This window comes from Prunus dulcis, chromosome 5 (genome assembly GCF_902201215.1).
Source record: "Prunus dulcis chromosome 5, ALMONDv2, whole genome shotgun sequence".
In the NCBI taxonomy this organism is placed as follows: Eukaryota; Viridiplantae; Streptophyta; class Magnoliopsida; order Rosales; family Rosaceae; genus Prunus; species Prunus dulcis.
In genome coordinates this window covers 579,500-598,557 of record NC_047654.1, presented here as the reverse complement: position 1 = coordinate 598,557, position 19,058 = coordinate 579,500, and the positions used below count along the sequence as shown (strand labels likewise).

The window sequence follows — 19,058 nt, the reverse complement described above, 5'->3', positions numbered from 1 at the left end:
GGTAACTACTCCTACTACAATTGTGCATTTAGAGGATAAATCTATTGGATATCAATTACCTTTCAGGCAAACTCGTGGGAAGCCACCAAACCGTTATTCACCTGATATTAGCAAGACATCCAAGTATCCAATTGCAAATCATGTATCCACTAAAAAACAGTCTAAACCACTCATGGCTTTTGTGCATTAGTTGTCTGCTATCCATATTCCAACCAAGGTTGCTGAAGCATTGATAGGTCTAAGCTATAAAAGAATAGATGAAAGCTCTTGAGAAAAATCAGACTTGGACACTAGAGACTATACCACAAGGAAAAAGGACTGTCAGATGTAGATGGGTGTTTACTATAAAACACAATGCTGATGGATCTATCGAGCGATACAAGGCAAGACTTATGGAGAAATGGTACACACAGACCTATGGTATAGACTATGAAGAAACCATTGCACTAGTTGCAAAGTTGAATACCGTTATAGTCTTATTGTCCCTTGCAGCTAATTTGGATTGGCCACTACACCAGTTTGATATAAAGAATGCTTTCCTGCATGGAGAACTCACAGAGGACGTGTATATGGACATTCCTCATGGATATAATACTACTCAAACTGAAATAATATGTAGATTACGAAAGGCATTGTACGGATCGAAACAGTCACCGTGGGCATGGTTTGGACGGTTCACCATGGCAATGAAGAACAATGGTTTCAAACAGAGTAACTCAGATCATACTCTATTCTTGAAACATCAGAAAGGGAAGGTAACAGTTTTAATAATCTATGTTGATGATATGATTATTACTGGGAATGATAAACATGAAATATCTCAACTATAAGACTATTCGGCTACTGAGTTTGAGATGAAGGATCTAGGTAGACTCAAGTATTTCTTAGGGATTGAGGTGACCCGATCGCAATAAGGCATATTTATCTCTCAAAGGAAATCTGTCTTGGACTTGTTGATAGACACGGGAATGCTAGATTGCAAACCTGTGGACACTCCTATTGTTCAGAATCATCATCTTGGAGAATCACCGGATCAAGTTCCAACTAACAAAGAAAGATACCAAAGGTTACTGGGAAGATTGATTTATTTGTCACATACTTGACCATACATTGCTTATGCGGTGAGCATTGTCAGTCAATTTATGCATTCTCTAAGTGAAAACACATGAATGCAGTTCTTCGAATGCTTAGATTTTTGAAGTCTGAACCCGAAAAATGACTTATGTTCTCAAAACATGGTCATATGAATGTTGATGGTTATTCAAATGTAGATTGGGCAGGTAACAGATAGAAAATCCACATCGGGTTACTTCATATTTGTGGGAGGTAATTTGGTGGCATGAAAGAACAAGTAACAAAAGGTTGTTGCTTTATCCAGTGCAAAAGCCGAGTTCAGAGGCATGACTAAAGGAATTTGTGAGCTCCTTTGGTTAAGAAAGTTGCTTACTGAACTTGGATATAAAACCTACATCCATAATGAATCACTTTTGTGACAACAAAGCTGCTATAGCTATTGCACAGAATCCAATTCAACATGATTGCACTAAACATGTTGAGGTGGATCAACACTTCATCAAACAGAAGCTTGAAGCTAAAGTGATTTAGTTTTCTTTCGTGAGATTTGAGGATCAATTGACAGATATTTTGACAAAGGCGATTTTCAGTAGAGAGTTTCACAATTCACTGGATCAATTGGGCATTGAGACATCTATACACCAACATGAGGAGAAGTGTTGGCGTGACTTATGGATCATTGACTTACTTTCCTTACACACCAATGATTCCTATTATAATTGTAATTAATTTACTTTAATTCCTAATTTTCTATTATAAATAGAAATAGAAATTCTTATTTATAAAGCTCCGTTGTATTATAAATATGACCTCCTACAAAAAGAGGAATACACAAAATTCCTTCAAACAGATATTCTCTCATATTTCTCATATTTTAGCAAAATCAACTAATAAATAACCATGCATGGGAAAGTTATATTCTCTCATGTGGAGAACCAGTTCACAAATTAGTCTACATATATGACAAATTATTGCATCCACTAAATAGAGGCCGACATATATGATGATTATACGTATAATCAATGCGTGCCCCAAGACAGAAACACGTGAATTAATGCCTACAGGAACCAGCCGCTACGATCTTCTGGCTACATGCTTTCCACTATGACGGGGCACCAAGATACGAGGCAAGCCGCAATATGTCACTAAAGACTCCACCAGCTGTGACTTCGGCACCAGCACCAGGTCCACGAACTATTAGGGGCTGATCTTTGTACCTTGTTGTTGTGAAAGCAATGATATTATCTGCCCCAGATAATTGGGCAAAAGGATGATCATTCTTGTATGTTTGCAGCTTCACTGCCCCTTCCTGATTGACCATGTCGACCACCCCAACGTATCTCAAGACCTTCAGATATCACAAAGTCATCAGGAAGAAGAATAATCATTTAAACAAACCAATAACGAAAAGAAAAAAAAAACGCTTGTAAAACTAGAGCAGCTATATAATATTGGGTTGGCATATTCCTGCACAAAGAACTACAAAAATAAAAATATTCAAATTTTCCCATCCATTATTACCTAAAAAACAAATCCAGAGTACAGTTGCTATCACAGAGTCAGAGAGATACATCCACAAACCCATCACAGCATGTCAGACAAAATGGAAGAAATAATGCTGGGTCAAAGGAAACCAAAATGATATTGTTCTAATATTTATAAAAATTAACAATTCTGAATTCTTTTCTTCCTTAATTTGCTCATTGTAGATGGGATACCTCCAAAAGAAGAAAGAAAAATAAAAAGAAATGGAGACATTTTAATAGCCAGCGGATGCCCTGTAGACTCTACACAACTACCTGGTCAATGTAGGAATCAATTGTGGCTACTTCAGATAGGTCAAAATTGTGGGTATTAGACGGGAACCAAGATAAGAAATGCATTTCAGAGATACTTACTTGTCCAGCATCCTCAGCTATCTGTCTTTTCTTAGCCAAGTCATGATCGAATTGTGGAAGTTTTTGCATAAATTCCTCTGCCGATGCACTATCCTGAAAACAGATCATCCAAAACTCCACATCAAAGGTGAAATTTTGCACTTCGCGAGGTATATTAAAATATCATTTTACCTTCAATGGTTCTGGCACAAGGCTTTCAACAGGGATGTCAGAGAGTTCCAGTTTAAGACCAGATTCCCTAGCAAGAATTATCACCTGCATTTGATGGGGTACCTTAGGAGCCAAATCTTACCACAAAAACAATGAAGCAAAAATCATGATAGCTCAGGTTGGAGTCTGGGAGTGGGGGCCAAAAGCAGTACAAAGACGTTGAAAATCTTTGTTAATAATACAAACTACAGCGTCTCATATTTGAATAACTTAAAGCCGATTAAACGGACAAAACATCATCTCATTAGAAGACTCCATAATTTACTGGACGAAAATTTAGCACATTGTACCTTTCTACAAACATCTGTTCCAGATAGATCATCCCTGGGATCCGGCTCAGTATAACCTGCCTGCTTTGCTTCAGCCACCACCTCACTAAAAGTTCTTCTTCCTATAAAGTTGTTAAAGATATAACTCAAAGTCCCACTGCAACAGCAAATCATAAAGGCAAGACTTGTGTTAAACGTAACATAATGTGTGCATTTGGGAACATCAAGATTTTAAATGCTTAAAACAAGGAACTACTCTAGTATTATTTTCAATTTTTGCTAAGAGAAGAAGAAAAAGTACACATACCTGAAGATGCCTTCAATGCGCAATATTTTGTCACCAGTTTCAAGGAGACCTTGCAATGTATTGATAATTGGCAGACCAGCCCCAACAGTAGCTTCATAGAAGTAATGTGTATAGGATTGCCGTTGAAGAGCTCTTAACTTCAAATACTGAACATGGACAAAAATAATGTCATGACTCACGAAACCCTCAAAGTTAAAATCATATGCAAGATATGCACAATATTATTGCCTCCTCATAATGCATTAAAGTTTTACTTATTAGTAACTAACTTATATTAAGTGAACAAACTAGCTCTGAGTATATGTTACCACTCTTCTCAATGTTGGAAGAGGTCCCAAGTTCAAATTCCACCTCCCCATTTGTTCCAAAAAATAAAAATACTTATATTAAGTATGAGTTCAAACAGTAATAATGGTTTTTTATTTCCTGCAAGTCAATTTATGGCAATGCTGCAGGGACACTGAAGAAGATCAAACAAAAGACTCATATAATATTAAGATACGAATATGAAAGTCCAAGTGTTAACTCATTAAAATCCCCAACAGAAACAAATGTAACAACCAAATTTGTACCCACAAAACAAAAACAAAAAAACATAACAACCAAGTTGGGTATAATTCCCACCCCCTTAGTTTTTATTAAAAAAAACCTGTGTGTTTCAACAAAACAAACTTTGAGCTCTTTCACATGAAATTCAGGCAAACGTTGTGATCTTTCAGATTTTTTTTAATAAAAGTAATTCACATTAACATTGCATCACTTGTTGCATAGACATTTCTGACAAATTTATGTGTACAATTATTAGAATAATTACACATGTAAGTTGGCCGCTATTATCACAACTATGTTCAGAGAACAAAGTACAAACCAATTCTCTCCTAGACATAAAGCATTAGTGAATAGTGACCAAGAATCACCAGAAAAGAGGAGGGGGGGGGGGGGGGGAAGGGGTGGTGGAGAAGAATTGGAGTATATGATGAAGCTTGAACAAAAAAAAAGTGGGGACCAATGATGACCATGAGCACAGCTTGATAACTGTGTAAATAGTTTGCAAGGAAGATAAACCAGATTCAGGGGTTTTGGTACAAAACCCCACTTAATTGGGTAGATGAATTGATTAAGGAAATGGAAGATGTTCTTTCTCAGTTACTTGAATTATATGAATTACCAAAACAAGAATTTGCAATTAGATAACATCACCATGATAAAAACGTCAAACCATTTCCATGTATGAGAGATATTACCTGATCAAGTGGTCCTGAATTTGCCTTCTTGTTGGGGGTGACTACATGTATTCCTTTCCGCAACCAGTCATAGTAATGGCTTGCAATACTAGAGTCAGCTGTGCAGTCAACCAAAACAGTATTCGGTATAAAATGATTCCCATGTATATGCTGCACAAATTTTTCCATATCTGCCACTACTCCTTTCTCTTTTTGGAGTTCTTTCCATCTAGATAGGTCAATCCCACTACAATAATAAATAAGAAAAATGTAAATTCATGGTTATGGAAATAATGACCATGATATATGGAATACAAGTATTTGATCAATCATTACCAAACCATAAGAAGCATCAGGTGGCTTCTTTTCTTTTGTTAAATTAATATAAAAAATACAAAGGAAAAGGTCGGTGGCAGGATGCACATATGACATCCTAAAAGAATAATAAGGAGAGCCAACTTTTAAGCTTCAGCACAGATTGTAATAGGACTGTCAGAAGAGGCAATTTCCACTACCATGTTGGTCAATAATAAATTCAAAAATTTTGCATTAACAAACATGTATAAATTAGACCACTACCATTCCAAGGTGTAATTTAGATGACATGAAGCATATGATTTAATAATATTTCTTTGAAATCTTTTAACTTACGCCTCACTCAAAAGCATTGTCCTTGAGCCAGTGATTCCCATAACACGCAAATCAATGTTAAACTCTTCCTTGAGGGTAGCTGTCTGCAAAGATTAGAAATATTCAATTTAGTGATTCACCCAACCCGGTACAAGAAAACAAAAGCACTGTGTCTCCATTAAAATTTTGGTTCAGAAGCAAGCAGCAATATAAAACTCTGCCACTAAAGACAGAGAGATGCGTGTGTGTGTGTGTGTGTGTGTGTGTGTGTGTGTGTGTGTGAGAGAGAGAGAGAGAGAGCGAGAGAGAGAGAGAGAGAGAGAGAGAGGCAACATAAAACTATGCCAAACTTATATCCTTAATTAAAATTAGGAAAGGGTTTGTAAAACTAAATGATAAATTGTTGAACGGCTGTAAAATGTTTTTGAGTATTAATTTGACTACACTCTTCTGTGCACAAGCAAACCACACTTCTGACCACATACACACGAGAAGAATGGATTGGGCATAACTCAACATCTTGCTCTCTCAAAACTAAATCAGACTAGAATAGGTACTCGTGTGCAAAAACCAGAAAAGGCCTCCAAGTTAGCACACAGAATGATAAATCTGACCAAGTTTAGGATCTTCTAAGTAAGCATGTAATAAAGAATCATGCAATTTCATGGACATATGACAACACAAGTGCCTAATTGTACAAAAGACTGAAATAACAGAACAGCGAAAATGAAGGTACCTGATCCCTTAATTGATCAAGTAAAGTTCCACCAATCAGACCGGGTCCGATGATGCCCATTGCTATTGTGGTTCTTGAGAGATAAAATCTAGAGTGGACAGCTCTCAGGGCCCTAATACAATCCTCCCGCTTTACTACTACAGTAATATTGTACTCAGAACAACCTTGAGCTATGGCACGCACATTAATGTTTGCCTGCATTTTAAAAACAATTTAGATCCCTCTTTATTAGGGATAATGGATTATGATAAACATTTAGAATCAAAGACCACAGAAGAGGATACAACAGTATACGAACAACCATGAATTGTTAAATTAAAATAATAGTCTGACTTATTGATAAAATTAATAGAAATATAATAAATCCTTAACCTTTGCCAGTGCATTGAAAAGAGTTGCACTAACTCCTGGGGTACTCGCCATTTTTTGGCCAACTGCTGCCAGAATACTACAGTTTGGAATGACTTGAACCTGGGAGGGGAAGAGAAGTACCGGCAGAGGTGCCACAAATCAGTACATAAAAAGATTGAAAATGATATTCTAACATATACGAAATTGAAAGAAACAAATAAAAATGCAGTGCAATCAAAATTTCAGTCATGGAAATAAGCTAGGAAGGAAATATACCATTCATAAGGAATCAAACAAATGAGAATATAAAATCATTACATGCAAGTTAACATTCATGTCACCAATTTCAACCTCTTTTTTATAACTCTTTAACTGAGCCACATACATAGTGAGGGTCCAACAAGGTTTTTCATGTAACAGTATTGAGTGCCACCTAATCTAAGATATGCAAATCTCCACCTTGGTCCTACTTACTATATGCTTGCATCCAACTTACTTCCTCAAGTAACACTGCCAACCCAACGACATTTCCCTGCCACTCTAGCCTCAATTACAATTATGATGTATGCAAAGCTGATTCTGAGAAACAACTTTAATAATAAGTTACTACTGAGAAAAGAAAGGGCTACGACAGTACAGCCATTTTCATCATTGTGAAGCAAACCAATGAACCAAAATATTAAGTGATTATCAGTAAAATAAACAAGAAACTAATTGTCAGTACACTGAGAAACCTGGTCAAGAAATTCAGTCAAATAAAAATTAAGCACCTGAGAAAGGCGCCCAGCATTCAAAGCCTCACGAAATCTAGACTTCAGTAACTCAGAAACAGCATTCACTTCCTTTTCAGGGACAGCAAAGCACACAGAATGCTCACTACTAGCCTACAGTGAACCATCACTAAAAACATTAAGCATGAAAATGTATACGGTTTCGACATACTACGAACTGAATATAACACAGAGGATGATGTAACCTGAGATATCATAATAACATTAGCCCCGACATCTTTTACGGCACTAAATATAGTACTGGCCGTACCAGGAACACCAGCCATTCCAGTCCTGGGAGGGACAGGGCAATGTTAAAAATGGGGGAATGTACATCTTTAATTCAAATGCAACCCAATCACAGTAATGCACAGCTCACCCTTCAACATTTACAAGGGCCAAGTTGTCTATTGTGGCAAACCCTTTGACAAAGGACTCCAAACCCTGACCATCTTCATCCTCAGTAGAGCGACAAATTTTTGTTCCAGGTACCGCGAGATTGAAAACATTTCGTATTATAATTGGAATGTCATATCGCATCACTGGGATGATGGTGCGTGGATGCAGAACATTTGCCCCAAAATAAGACTGCACATAGATGAATATTCTATGTTAAATTTGTGAATGTACCAATCTCAGAAACTTCAATAGTGAGTAATGAGGTTCACCATTTCCCAGGCCTCTTGATAAGACAACGTCTTAAGAATCACTGCCTCACTGACTGCAGATGAACATTTCTTATTGTTTAAATCCCACAGTAAGTCAGTAACATTTCAACATTCTTAAAAGGCATCAGCCAATTATTATCACAAAACAAAACAAAACAAAAATATGTACGCTTGTCATTGTATAGAAAGTTACTTTAAAATGGTTTATATGTGATAATGTTTACCAAGTACAAGGGCTATACAAACCTTTTCTGGGGTCTGCACTATAGACTCCATCAACATCTGTCCAAATAGTGACTTGACGGGCCCTGAATAGAGCACCCATGATAGCTGCGGAGAAGTCACTTCCATCTCTCTTCAAAGTAGTAGGAATATTTTTAGGTGTGCTAGCAATAAAACCAGTAGCTACAATTGTTTTCGATGGATTTTTGGAGTACCATATCTCAAGTCTCTCTTCGGACTCCTTGAAATCAGGATCGACTTGATTAGAACTAGTAGGGTTCACAATAAGGACTTCCCTTGTATCCATCCAATTGCAATCCACCCCATTCTGCAGAATGAAATAAAAAGAATAACAAAATATTTTAGTATATCAGACAACTACAAAAAGAAACATTTAGCAAATGCTCTTGAAGAATAAGCATACCACCACCAGACCTTTCTAACAACACAGGACAACATCTGAGCTGACCATAACTCTCCATGTCCTACAACAAAATCTGTAAAAGATTCTGTTGCATGACCAGCTGCCATAAGCATGCATATTAGTCAATCTGATACGATCCAACCTTAAGTTTAACCAAAATTAAAAGATCCATTAAGAAAATTAACAAGTAAATCTAGATTAAGTGTCATATAAATATTACTAGACAAAGAACAAATTCTCCATAACACATGAATTGAGGATGTAAGTTGGAATAAGGCAAGTGCTTTACCACTAGGGCACTAACCCTTTTATTTATATTCAGCCATTCTGTCGATGTATTGTGATTAACCAGGAAGTGAAATGGGAAGGATTAAATAAGTTATTAATCCCACTACTGAGAATTCAGATAAAAGAATTAGTCTTTCTCTGACAAAGAATACTAGCTGATATTCATATCGAGAAAACTAGGTGTCAACACAGATACTGGGCAGGTAAGGCTATTTATTCCCCCTTATCGGTGATATAGCCCCGATATTTACCAATATCAGACGATATTTGCCAGTTCCAGCCAAATACCCAAGAAATTTCTTTTTCGTTTTGCAGGTAATCGAAGGAAAAAGATGTGAATTCAAATGAAAAAAATTTCTAATCACTGTCTAAGATCTGTAATCAAGTCAAATAAGAACCAAATTACACCTTAATTGAATACCCATCTACTATGCCAACCATTGAATCAAACTAAATACCCAAATAATCTAAAGATTCTAAACCAAATACCACCAAAAAATCTGACTTACCTTTGTACTCCAAGGTTGAAACAAACTATGCATAAGCACAATTATGCATAGTTTATCCATTCTAATCTAAGTTTTATTTTCATGTGCGCACATTATATACACGTACATTTCGTTATATGCACATCTTATACTAGTATATTTTGGATTTATTTGTTTAATTACATTCATCAATAATGTAATTAACATCCAATGAAACTTTTATTTCAAAATTCCGTGTTTTTAAGCCAATATCTGTCTTTTCTGACAGATTTACCTAAAATGATACCAATATATACCCTGAAACATCCATAAATTGAAGGCCCAATACTATCTGCCCCAGCCGATATTTTCATCCTTGAATACAAACACATACACAACCGTAAACATGGAATGTTTGACTTATGCGGGGAATTGATAAAAACACACACCGAATTTACTTTCTGTGATAATCCATTTGAGAGTTCATATAAATCAGAGAGCCACTAACATCCCGATGTTTTGTGGAAAATAATAAATAAATAAAGCATATTCACATAACATTCCAGGTACAACGAGAGAGAGAGAGAGAGAGAGAGAGAGAGAGAGAGAGAGAGAGAGAGATCTAGTACCAATGTATATTGCTCGGAGCATCGCTTTCAGGTTACTGATGTCATGATTCAATTGTGCTAAGAAACTACCAAGTTCATCCCCATCAAGTAGATCAAAGGCTGTTGATCTGTGCTTTTCTAAAACAGCATCTAGTGCAGATAAATAGGAGTCGTCTCGTGACTGAGCCTTGTAGATGAGATCATAAATCATATCTGTTACCTTTGACATTGCAGAGACAACTATAAACTTCCTCTCTGAATCATCACTAAGAACTATTTTTGCAACATTCTTAATTCTTTCTGAACTTCCCATACAGGTACCACCAAATTTATGAACAGACCAAGTGTCACCTTTAGGAAGCTGAACTTTTTCAGGGGATGTGTTTACTGGAGTATCTACTAATAAAGCAATGAAAATTAGAGTTAGATGAAAACTTATACATACAAGATCCTGAGGAAAAAATTGTTTGGTTATGGAAAAAGGAGAGGAAATGAACCTGTAACTGATGCAAAGATCCGACTTTTTAGCGTCATTTTCCTTTCCAACCCAGAAACAAAACCCATTCTGGAAAAGACAACAAACCTCCTCGTAAATTACTAAGTAATTTAAGTTAATCTGAAGTATTGATTACATGGAACAATGAGTTCATATGTGGTTGGCATTAGTAAAGCATTTTTTATTCTTTTTTTTCACTAGTCAAATAAACTTACAACATTAAATTTTGAAGTGAAAAAGGTGAATAATAAAACATGACTGTTTAATTGTACAATAAAAAGTAAATTTCTGAGAGTAAAATGCAAAAATTGTGACAGAAAATTAAACATCGGTTCTAAGAGCACAAACTTACGCTAAGAGCTTAATAAAAACATGATAGTTATGATCCGTGATAAAATTCTTGAAGGTTGGAACTTGGAAGTGCCTACCTGGATCATGTTAGTTATGATCCGTGATAAAATTCCTAACTAGTCAAAACAGAAAGCAAGAATATCAAAAGAAAAATGACAGCTTGAAAAACACCAAGCAAAGAGCAAATACATAGTCATTGAGGAAACTCAATGGTATCTAATACGCACGCGCTTGCATACATAAGAAATAAAAAACTAATAAGTAATTAACGAAAAAAACCATATCAAAACTAAAATTAGAAAAAGAAGAAAAGGTCACCAATAGCCTTTGGAATTTGGAAACAGTTCCAATACTTAGGTCCCATTTTCTGCTGTGCTTTCAATCATCAGTATACCAATTTTGAAAATTTTAAATAAAAAACAAAAATCTTTGAGCACGATATGAATCTTCAGGACAAATTAAATAATTCCATCATTCCAGAATGGTAAAATGAAAAATCAATATGGAAAAACAGATCCACTTTTTAGATAGAAAGGCCTTCCATTTTCTCGAGAAACAAACAGAAAAAAGGAAGAACGAAGAAAAACTGACTGGGTATCGAAATGAGTACCTGCAAATAGGAGAGCGATGAGGGGGTAGAAAGAATGCATGGCATTGAGAGTAGCAAATCTTCTTCGGTTTGACATCGTGGGCCAATGCGTTGGGGGAGAGAATGTGGCCTGGATTAGAGATCGCTGAAGAGAGCGACGCCATAGCCTCTCAAAGAGAAACTCGAGTCGGGTCAGGAGTTTTTGTTGGGTTTTTAGTGAGTCTCAGTTTGGCGGCTTCGGCTAATATACGGAGGCGAATCGCGATCAAAAATGGTAGGTGGGGAGGGATGCGGTGCGGCGTCTAAACCTGTGGGGCAGGATAGTGATCCATTTCAGCAGTGACACATGGCAGATATTTTAAAGTTTGATTTATATCAATAGTAGCTCATTCACCACCTCTTAGTTACCAACTAGTGCGACAAAGTGAGGGGTGTTTTTCGGCCAGAACGGATCGAAAATCATCATTCTGAATTCCATTTCGAAGTTTTTCGGAATCTTTCAGTTCCAATTTTGATTCCAAAATTTCGGAATGCGCTAACTCTATTCGGATGCTGAATTTTTGGCATTATCGGAATTTTCGAATAATAATTTCGGAAATCAATTTTTGAAATTTTCTTATGAATCATGATTAAGCCAACCAAAAAAGAAAAAATTCCATAAGAATGCCAATATTTACATTCAAATGACATAATGTTCAAATTTAAACTAGTCCACAATAAAAACTACAACATTTAACATAGATCCATAATCCATTCAAATTCAACTCATCACTAGAAGTAAGCTAATCAATACATCATGTTTCGCAACACCATTGCTGAAATCACGAATATGCCAACCTACAATTCCAAGGTTACAGCTAATTACTCACTCAGTTTGAGGATATATATAATCTGAATTGTTATGCAAAAGAGTTATAGACAGTCAGATGCTATGAACTGTTATGCATACTTCGGTAGACAACATGGATACATGAAGAGAAAAGTGGAAGGAACACAAGAGTGCTAGTTCTAGTCAAAAAATGCCTCTCCTTAAACCTTTGACGGTACAATAGTGATACAAGCTGTATCTGCTGCAAGATAAGAAAAATATATATCGAATGGAAGGAATACAAGTCACAAACAAGGCAATCAGCTGCAAGTCCTGACCTAAAACGATGAATCTCAAAGCATATAGATCTCTTGGTGTAATTATTAACTAGAAGTATCATACACTCATATGTGATGGGAAGTATTATGATGCTAGTTAGAGAGGGGTAATGTTACTGTAATAGTATTTATTTGAACAAAAATAAAAACTCACCTCTCCAAATTAAAAATCACACCATCTTCAATACTTGAAATAATTTGTCAATAGAAGAAGCTGCAAAACAAAGTGTATACAATGTTCCATCATCAAACGTGACAAAAGAAAGAAAACTATACTAAATGTATAGAATGTGAATGTTCCATCATCAAGCTCAACTAAAATTAGTTAGCCTTGTGTTTCCCTCTTTTCGGCTGAGGTGGCTGATGAAAGGAACTTTTGGTCCTTTTTCTCTTGGATTGCGTAGGCGTGCCACCACCAAGCCACTGATTGGCTTGAATGGAAAAAGTTGAATTGTTATGTTCGCGCTTCTAACTTCTAACCAGCCAATTGATCGGCCAAGTAAGGAACCTCCTCTTGGCCGAAGTTCTTTCACTTCCTCGAGGTCGAGGATGGTTAGGTTTCGTATAGGTATTTTAGTATTTTTGAGATTTAATGATGATGATGCAAATTAAATTAAAAGATGCGATTAAACTTAAAGACAATAATTAAAGTGCGATAAAATAAATCAAAGCAATAGATAAATGTAAATTAAATGAGGAAAGAAATAAAAACGATATAAACGATAATGGCAATAAAATAAAGCAATATGAAATTAAATTAAACTTAAAGAAAATTCGATAAAAATTAAAAGTAAAGCAATAAACTTGAATCTTAAAACAACGTAATGAAAAATGCAAGAAATTAAACTTACACTAACGAAAGTGAAGAACTCATCTAGTCTACTTGCTTGGAAAATAAAAACCTAGTCTAGGGATAAAAAAGTGAAAACAAAAAGTAGATTTTCGTGTCTGAAAGTCATGGTCTTTTTGCTCTCTGTCTGATGAGGTTTATATAGGGGCATTCGTCAGCCCATGGGCTGGCCATTAAATGGTCAAAGGTCAACTTTGTTCAAAATCTTTCTTTGTGTGGCTTCCTAAATCCGCAAAATTGATTCGAATGAGATCATTGGATTGCAAATTTGATCACTTGATTTTCTCCTTCTTAGGAATGTTCCAAATTGACATCACTCTCTTTTATTGCTTTCCTTGGATGGATCTCATTACGTGTATGAAAACATCCAGAGGTTTTGGGCATATTTTCAGAATCCTGGTCTTAATTAAAAATAGTCCACCTATGTTGGAGTGGCTTGGAAACCCATCGAATTGTACGAACCTTTGTGAAATTGATAATGAGGTCATGAGACCCTTGCTCATGGAACCAAGTAAAAAAGGATAGTTGCTTTTCAATAAGGCGTATTCATACTAATATTTAAATTTTAATAAAACTAGATATACAATAAATGTATATGTGGGCCATTTCATGGCCTATTATTATAAATCATGTCCAAGTCACAAGGCTTATGCCTTATATATACATACATATATACATATATATATATATATATGTATCAAGGTCCAGGCCACAAGGCCTTTGCACCCTTGTGGCTATAACACCTATAACACCTCCCCAATCCCATCATATATAATTTTATACTATTATATTTGAAACAGGGGACATCTTGGGAGCTAAACTTCAACTAGACACCAACAAACCATTCAACCCCAAGTACTAACCCATCTTGATAAGTCAGTCAATCACAAGGCCACGATCTAGCCACTTTAATATAATATATATCAATGTATACCCAAAATGGGCTTTTGAATTTCCAGCACCTCAAGATATCATTTCTCTCTGAAAAGAACTCCAACTGTCGCCCCTCTCAGCTTGTGAAATAGGAACAGCCTCCTCCTTATCAATTCATACATTATATAAGGTGTGCGTGAAACTCATTTCATGTACATAAGAGACCCAAGTTGAACCTATCTCATTTGTCAAAGCACCTTGTTGAGATTATTCTTTTTGGGTTAAGAATCTGAGGAAGATGAGCATACCCCTTCCATGCTCAAGCCACTATTCCTACTTGAAGGAGCTTGACAACTTCATTGCACCTAAAAAAAAAAAACAGCTTCATCTCAGCAGTTAGTATTAATCCAATGTTTTGATGAATCTACTATCACTTGTATATTTAGAGACTAAAGATCTTGACAACCTTTTTGAGATTGGTGCAGCAAAGTTCTAACCCGACTAAACAAAAGCTTGACCCGGCTGATAAAAAGTTCACCCGATATGTTTTTTGGGTCACGCAATTGAGTGGTAAGAGAATCCAAACTTCCTAGATTAATTGGCTGATCATTTATTCCAAACCAAAACTACTTGGACTTTCATTTATTTATTGCCATTATAAATAACAATTTCTTTATTTGGCTAGACCTTGTGGAGTTGAGTTCCACTTGACTTGGTTTGAGACTGGGACCACTTGACTTGGCTGGAATTTGGTCTCTTTGACTTGGCTTGGAATTAAGACCACTTGACTTGGCTGGAATTTGGTGACCACATCCAAACACCTTGATAAACAGAATGCTCTATCAGCAAGAACAATGACACATCATCAGAGGCACGACACTATTCTAGAACAATCGAGCAAGAGCACATTAGACCAAATAAGAACTACACAGTACCAATACCCCAATATCATTCCAGAGGAATCCAAGAAAACGGCTAACTTCATCTCATCCTTACACTTGTCATACTCTCATGATTCTTTGTAACAATTTTTATTCTAGATATTTCCTAACACTATGTATATAAACATTACTGTGCTGATCACACACTTCATTCAATGAGAGAATCAATTCTTACAATGTTAGCTTTTATTCTTCTATTTTGTCTCTGTCATTAAAAAATTTCAAGCATTTCAAGAAAAATATACAACAAAAATATGAATTAACAATGGCACATGAAGAGAAAGTGGCAGGAAATGTACCAACGATTTTCCTTTAAAGATAATAGAAAACATAACAAATATGAAAAAAAATCTACATATTTATACAAAACTAAACTAAAGAACTCCATACCTGCATATTTAGGTTCATTCATTCACATGATAGATTTTCCAACTCTTGGCTTACAACTGCAACAAGCAGAAAATCAATACTATAATTAAAAAAGCAATTTAAGAACTGTAAATAATTTAAAGTCATATGGTAAATAACAATTTCAATTTCCTTAAGCTCTTCAAGTTGTTCTTCAACACTCCCACACTCTTGTTTGGAATATCTTAACCAATCTTGGGTACACACCAAAGCCTCCACGATATTTAGTGTTAAGGAACTTCGAAATGGGTCAAGAACTCTTCCAGCAGTACTAAAAGCAGATTCATAAGCAACATATGTCACTGGAATTGATAAAACATCTCGTGCCATTATTGCAAGTGCATGGTAGGTTGCATACTTCCCTTTCCACCAAGCCAATACATTAAAGTTTGGAGATTCTTCCTCAATTCCATCACTCAAGTATTTGTCCAGATCATTATTAGCATATGCATGTTCCTTTGTTTTCAATTTACTCCTAAACATCTCTTTCTTGGATCGATTCTGTTTCCCTCTTTTCAACCGGGTAGGTCGATTGAAGGAACATTTTGTCCTTCTTTTAGATTGCGTAGGCATGCCACCACCAAGCCACTTATTGGCTTGAATGGATAAAGTTAGATTGTTGTGTTCGCGCTTATGACTTTTAACCAGCCAATTGATCGGCCAAGCAAGGAACCTCATCTTTGTTTAGGTTCTTTCACTTCCTCGGGGTCAAGGATGGTTAGGTTTCGTATGGGTGTTTTAGTATTTTTGAGATTTTTAATGATAATGATGCAAATTAAATTAAAAGATACGATTAAACTTAAAGACAAGAATTAAAGTGCAACAAAGTACATCAAAGCGATAGATAAACATAAATTAAACGAAGAACGATATAAATGATAAAGGCAATAAAATAAAGTAATTTGAAATTAAATTAAGGTTAAAAGAAAATTCGATATAAAGTGATAAAATTGAATCTTAAAACAACATAATGGAAAATACAAGAAATTAAACTCACTAACGAAAGTGAAGAATTGATCTAGTTTATTTGCTTGGAAAATAAAAACCTAGTCTAGGGATAGAAAATTGAAAGACAAAAAGTAGGTTTTTGTGTCTGATGTCGGGGTCCTTTGCTCTTTGTCTGATGTAGTTTATATAGGGCCATTCGTCAGGCCATGGGCTGGCCATTAAATGGCCAAGGGTCAACTTCGTTCAAAATCTTTCCTTGTGTGGCTTCCTAAATTCGCGGAATTGATTCGAATGAAATCATCAGATTGCAAATCTGATCACTTGATTCTCTCCTCCTTAGGAATGTTCCAAATTGACACCACTCTCTTTGATTGCTTTCCTTGGATGGATCTCGTCACGTGCATGAAAACATCTGGAGGTTTTGGGCCTACTTCCGCGAGTCGGGCTTGGACCTTCTAGAACTTGGGCATAGCATCTGGTGAGACTCTGTGGATTCTGGAGCCTCTAATTTTGATTGAACATAATCCACCGATGTTGGTAACTTGAAATTCCAATGAGTCCATTTGCATATATATATATATATATATATGTTGAGTTGAAGTATTATTATATAGATAGTATAAGGCCATAAAATTGGCCTTCGAAGTTTCATAAGATCTTTTGTACAAAGATCTTTAGGCCATTTGGTCCTTTGAAGAAACTTAGCCAAGGTCATGTGACTTCTTATCCCTCCATAAAATATATTATATATATATGATAAAACAATTATATGTTAAGATGCAAATATCACCATAACTATATATATTATATAGAGGGAATCCGTAGGCCACTAGTTGGTCTTTGAGTGAAATCCCAGCCATCAGACTTTTCTCTGCTCAAGTTGAATCACACAAACCAAGAAATATCCAACCACATCTTCCTTCTCAAAATATAAATATATATTATAATAAATATTAATCAAAGCTTTAAAAAATCATACTGACCAGCAACATGCCCATTTTGATTCTTCTTTTTTCTAGCATAGTCCTCACCAAAGAAATCGGATGGCCATTAGTAATATCAAAGCAACAGATTGGCAAGGGAGGGCTTAACTTTTCATCCTTTCTAACCTTCACATCTTAAGCTTTGAAGACAATTCCCAACCCAGGATCCTCAAGCATCGAAACTTACTTCAACACCTATATCCCAAGTGAAGAACTTGAGCTTTAAAGATATGGGAAGAGGAGCTTCAACTTCTTGACCTGTGATTTCTGGATCACACAAGTGAGTGGTGAGAGAATCTAAACTTCCTGGATTAATTGGCTAAGCATGTATTCCAAACCAAAACTACTTGGTCTTTCATTTATTTAATGCCATTACAAATAACAATTTATTTATTTGGCTAGATCTTGTGGAGTTGAGTCCCACTTGACTTGGCTGGAATTTGGTGACCATATCCAAACATTGCCCTCTTGATTCCTTGGCCTTTGATTGGTGAAAGGGTAAGTGAATCAAAATTCTTACGACTTTATAGTTTTCGAGGGATGTTTCAACTTCATGCTTTACTATAACAATTTATGGTGTTTGAGTTAAATTGATATTTAAGGAGATACCCTAATTAATTCTTGAGAGACCTTTGAACTTCATAAACGTTAGAAAACCTAGGCATTATAAATACCAATTTGGCTCCAAACATTTCTCCATACTCAAAACTCCATTGCCATTGCTCTTTGAAAACTCTCTCCCACCAAACCTAAACTTTGCTTCCTAGATTCACCATTTGATAGGCCAAAAACCATTCAAACCATTCAAATCATCACCAAATCCGTTATTTTGCGAGTTTTCAAGTATGTTGAACTCTTTTCCGGTTGATATTGTTGTGACTTTGATGAATGGTAGTCATTGGAATCTCGTTTTTTTAAACTTTTGAAAGTTTGAATGTTCTTCATGTTCTTGGCAAATTTTTGCTTTTTTGCCACTATTTTTCTTGATTCAAAAAATATTTGTGATTGTAGGATGGATCCAGAGTTGAAGTCCATCATCTCTCACTTGGCCAATTTGAAGAAGGCCATGGCTGAAAGTGAACAACAACCCAAGGAAGCCTACGCCATCAAATTACAAGGTGATATCCCAAGATACGTTCTTGGCCCTTTGTACCCACTTCAACCTCCAGATGAAGTGGTGAGGATTTGGGCTGAACAAAATGATGATCCTCCGTCTTTCATCGTGGAGTTCGATTGGAAATCAACCTGGGAAGCTCTTCGACCTTTCAAAGGTTGGCCATGCAAAACTTCTGAGGTTGATTGTGTGGCTAAGAAGAGGTCCAAAGCCA

General features: G+C 35.9%; 2 protein-coding genes across 4 annotated transcripts; both read right to left on the bottom strand.

Annotated features, from left to right (window-relative positions):
- Positions 1–1,911: 1,911 nt before the first annotated feature.
- On the bottom strand, positions 1,912–11,884 carry LOC117627645 (bifunctional aspartokinase/homoserine dehydrogenase 1, chloroplastic-like). Of its 3 annotated transcripts, none has more exons than XM_034359814.1 (18): positions 11,603–11,884; positions 10,643–10,710; positions 10,167–10,544; positions 8,794–8,882; positions 8,383–8,686; positions 8,137–8,189; positions 7,848–8,056; positions 7,675–7,762; positions 7,469–7,582; positions 6,720–6,818; positions 6,348–6,542; positions 5,633–5,715; positions 5,003–5,228; positions 3,759–3,904; positions 3,473–3,608; positions 3,144–3,227; positions 2,973–3,065; positions 1,912–2,422 (listed from the first exon to the last, which is right to left on the bottom strand). In XM_034359814.1, exons 1-18 carry the CDS (start codon positions 11,743–11,745, stop codon positions 2,177–2,179), a joined length of 2,754 nt encoding a protein of 917 aa, XP_034215705.1. In that variant the 5' UTR covers positions 11,746–11,884; the 3' UTR covers positions 1,912–2,176. The 3 variants fall into 3 exon arrangements, 2 of the variants coding, with proteins under 2 accessions (XP_034215705.1, XP_034215706.1); XM_034359815.1 differs by having other exon boundaries at positions 10,167–10,541; XR_004585816.1 differs by lacking the exons at positions 1,912–2,422; positions 2,973–3,065 and having other exon boundaries at positions 3,473–3,573.
- A 3,947-nt stretch (positions 11,885–15,831) lies between these two features.
- LOC117627491 (zinc finger BED domain-containing protein RICESLEEPER 4-like) lies at positions 15,832–16,477 on the bottom strand. The gene is made up of 2 exons (XM_034359608.1): positions 15,920–16,477; positions 15,832–15,837 (listed from the first exon to the last, which is right to left on the bottom strand). Exons 1-2 carry the CDS (start codon positions 16,475–16,477, stop codon positions 15,832–15,834), a joined length of 564 nt encoding a protein of 187 aa, XP_034215499.1.
- Positions 16,478–19,058: the final 2,581 nt, after the last annotated feature.